This window comes from Aplysia californica, unplaced genomic scaffold (assembly GCF_000002075.1).
Source record: "Aplysia californica isolate F4 #8 unplaced genomic scaffold, AplCal3.0 scaffold00552, whole genome shotgun sequence".
In the NCBI taxonomy this organism is placed as follows: Eukaryota; Metazoa; Mollusca; class Gastropoda; order Aplysiida; family Aplysiidae; genus Aplysia; species Aplysia californica.
The window spans coordinates 474,362-476,861 of NW_004797822.1; the positions used below are offsets into that span (position 1 = coordinate 474,362).

Below are 2,500 nucleotides of genomic sequence, written 5' to 3' on the forward strand. Positions count from 1 at the left end.
CCCCCCCCTCCGTCACCTCCATCTAAACTTGTAAGACACTTCTATTATGTTTAATATTTAGACTTTAAATTTGTCAACAATGGAAAGGCATTAGATTTCCCCTGAAATCAATAGAACATTTCGCAATCAGCTGAAAACACAAACGATCAAGGCGTTTACACGTGTGCATACGCAATGCATCAGAAAGTATTCAGATCATTTTTGTAAACTTGATTTCCAACGACTTGTCGGTAGCTCAGAAACTCAATACAGAATAAGTAGTCAGATGAATTGTTTACTGTTTTGGAGAAATCGCACACTTTAGGTGTTCAAAAAATTAACAATTAACCTTGTCCTCTTACACATACTGTCTGGAACAACAACATAATATGATACCTCGCAGAAATTCCTTTTTTTAAACTTTCTGTGAGACACTGTTATACAAAAATTTGAAAAATTTCTTACAACCACTGAGCAAATAGTAAATTAATTCAGCTATTGTCTAACGTTGTTGTGTCTCGACTTAGAAGAGCGGGTTCATTTCATGTTTCGGACTTCTTGCCTTTGTAAATTGACCTCGAAATATAATCTGCAGTTACCTTCTACAACATTACAAAGATTGCTATCAATGCCTTTGTTGGGATTGAATTCACCAGTCAGACTTGTTCGTTGTCACAAGAGAGAAATTTTCCAACCGCTGTTGATGGAATTTGACATCAATACCAGGGACAAAAAGATTACTCGGCGCTCTGTTGTTGCTATTTGTTCTTTGTTGCCTCTATGTATAAGGATAATATCAGTTGAGAAAAAAAAACGAGCGTTTATGTCTCACAATTTCAAGTTCTTACAATCAACTTCGCTAGTAGAACATGTTTAACCAAACAGACCTTTAAAGTTAGAAATATAAGACTAGTTTTGTAAAACAAGTCCGTTCGAGATCTTAAGATGTAAATCATCCTACTATAAGGGATGATAACTGGCTTAGGCGTGCAGCTTAATCTATTGCAAACATTAAATATAAATATCAAAATCTATGTGTCTATTCGTGAATGGTTTGTTTGTCTTCAAAATTGTGCCCTTCAAGCAAAATATGCGTAACTTTAAAAAATAATTATTTTCTTTTTCTTTTCAATTGTTTTCGATTATCTGGATGGCGGCGAGAGTGCTGTATGGCTAGATATATCTATTGCTACCAGAGTTTTAAGTTTTAAATCCTCGTTTTGCTAATGTCTGTGCTCTGAAGCATTTTGCGTTGACAAAGAAAACGGATTAAGATAAGCTCATCAATTCTCAAAACACCCGTATTTAAACGTGTGTTTTTTTTTACTAAGTTGGCGTTGATGAGATTATCTTCACAAAAAGAAACGGAATTAGGAGGAGGGGGGTGGGAGGGGTCTCGAAGTGCTCTACTAGATTTACTCGTCGCATATCTAAACAAATTTGTTTGAAAACTTTTTCTTGTGATTCATGTGTTGGTCACGCAGCTACCTCTCTGCAGTTACAGTGTTGTAATCTTGTGAAATATTTCAAACCAAAAAAAACCCTTTGTCCTCTATGTCCCTTTCGTAATGTAGGGGGGTGACTTGCCTATTAAGCTGTTTGCCCAGTAAACCACAGTCCTCTTGGGGATTTTATACACCTTTCAGGACGACGCGGAAGACCTACTATTATTATGAAGGCAGTTTTTTTTTTTTTTCCAAATGTTAAAGTAACAATACGCTACTTGTTCGGAGTCTCTCATATCTTGCCAAGCATCTCCAAGCATACTTCTACAGTGATGAAAGGTACAGAGTGTTCTTCAAAGAAATGCCAAATACACCTAAGCCAGTAATGAAACAGTATGTATAGATTCTTTGAAAAATGAGGAGATGCTAAAGCCTTTGTAATAAAAAGCTAATGGGCAAATGCCGGTGTAGACTGTCCAATTCCACTATTTTTGTTGATTTTGTTTGTTTGTTTGTTTGTTTTTTCATTTATGTTTGGTAATTTTTTTTGTCTCCTCAGACCTGGATGCTCTTAGATGTTGCACTCCCAGCCGTTTCTTTATTGGCTTTGTTGCTGCTCAATGTGGACAGGGTGCTCTTCACGTACAGGTAACAGATAGCGTGGGTTTACCAGAATGTCCATCACACATCAGCCTTCCTTTCCATCAGCCTGTTGATTATTGTTGAGTCTGTCGGAGTCTGCCTGCTCTCATGCATTATTTTGTATCAGATTATCTGTCTGTCTGTCTGTCTGTCTGTCTGTCTGTCTGTCTGTCTGTCTGTCTGTCTGTATGTATGTATGTATGTCTGTATGTCTGTCTGTCTGTCTGTCTGTCTGTATGTATGTATGTATGTATGTATGTATGTATGTATGTATGTGTGTGTGTGTGTGTGTATGTATGTATGTATGTATGTGTGTTTGTATGCACATGAGTATGTGTGGTGTCTATGCGAGTGTATTTGTGTGTATGTAGCGTGTGTGTGTGTGTGTGTGTGTGTGTGTGTGTGTGTGTGTGTGTGTCTGTGTATGTATGTGT

General features: G+C 37.2%; 1 protein-coding gene across 1 annotated transcript in view; it reads left to right on the forward strand.

Annotated features, from left to right (window-relative positions):
- The window catches only part of LOC101853487 (5-hydroxytryptamine receptor 2A-like), a 39,996-nt gene that overhangs the window by 35,612 nt on the left and 1,884 nt on the right, over nucleotides 1-2,500 (forward strand). The window contains exon 4 of the mRNA XM_005106719.3: nucleotides 1,984-2,072. Coding sequence (XP_005106776.1) covers nucleotides 1,984-2,072 — 89 coding nt within the window. The remainder of the gene's footprint in view (nucleotides 1-1,983; nucleotides 2,073-2,500) is intronic.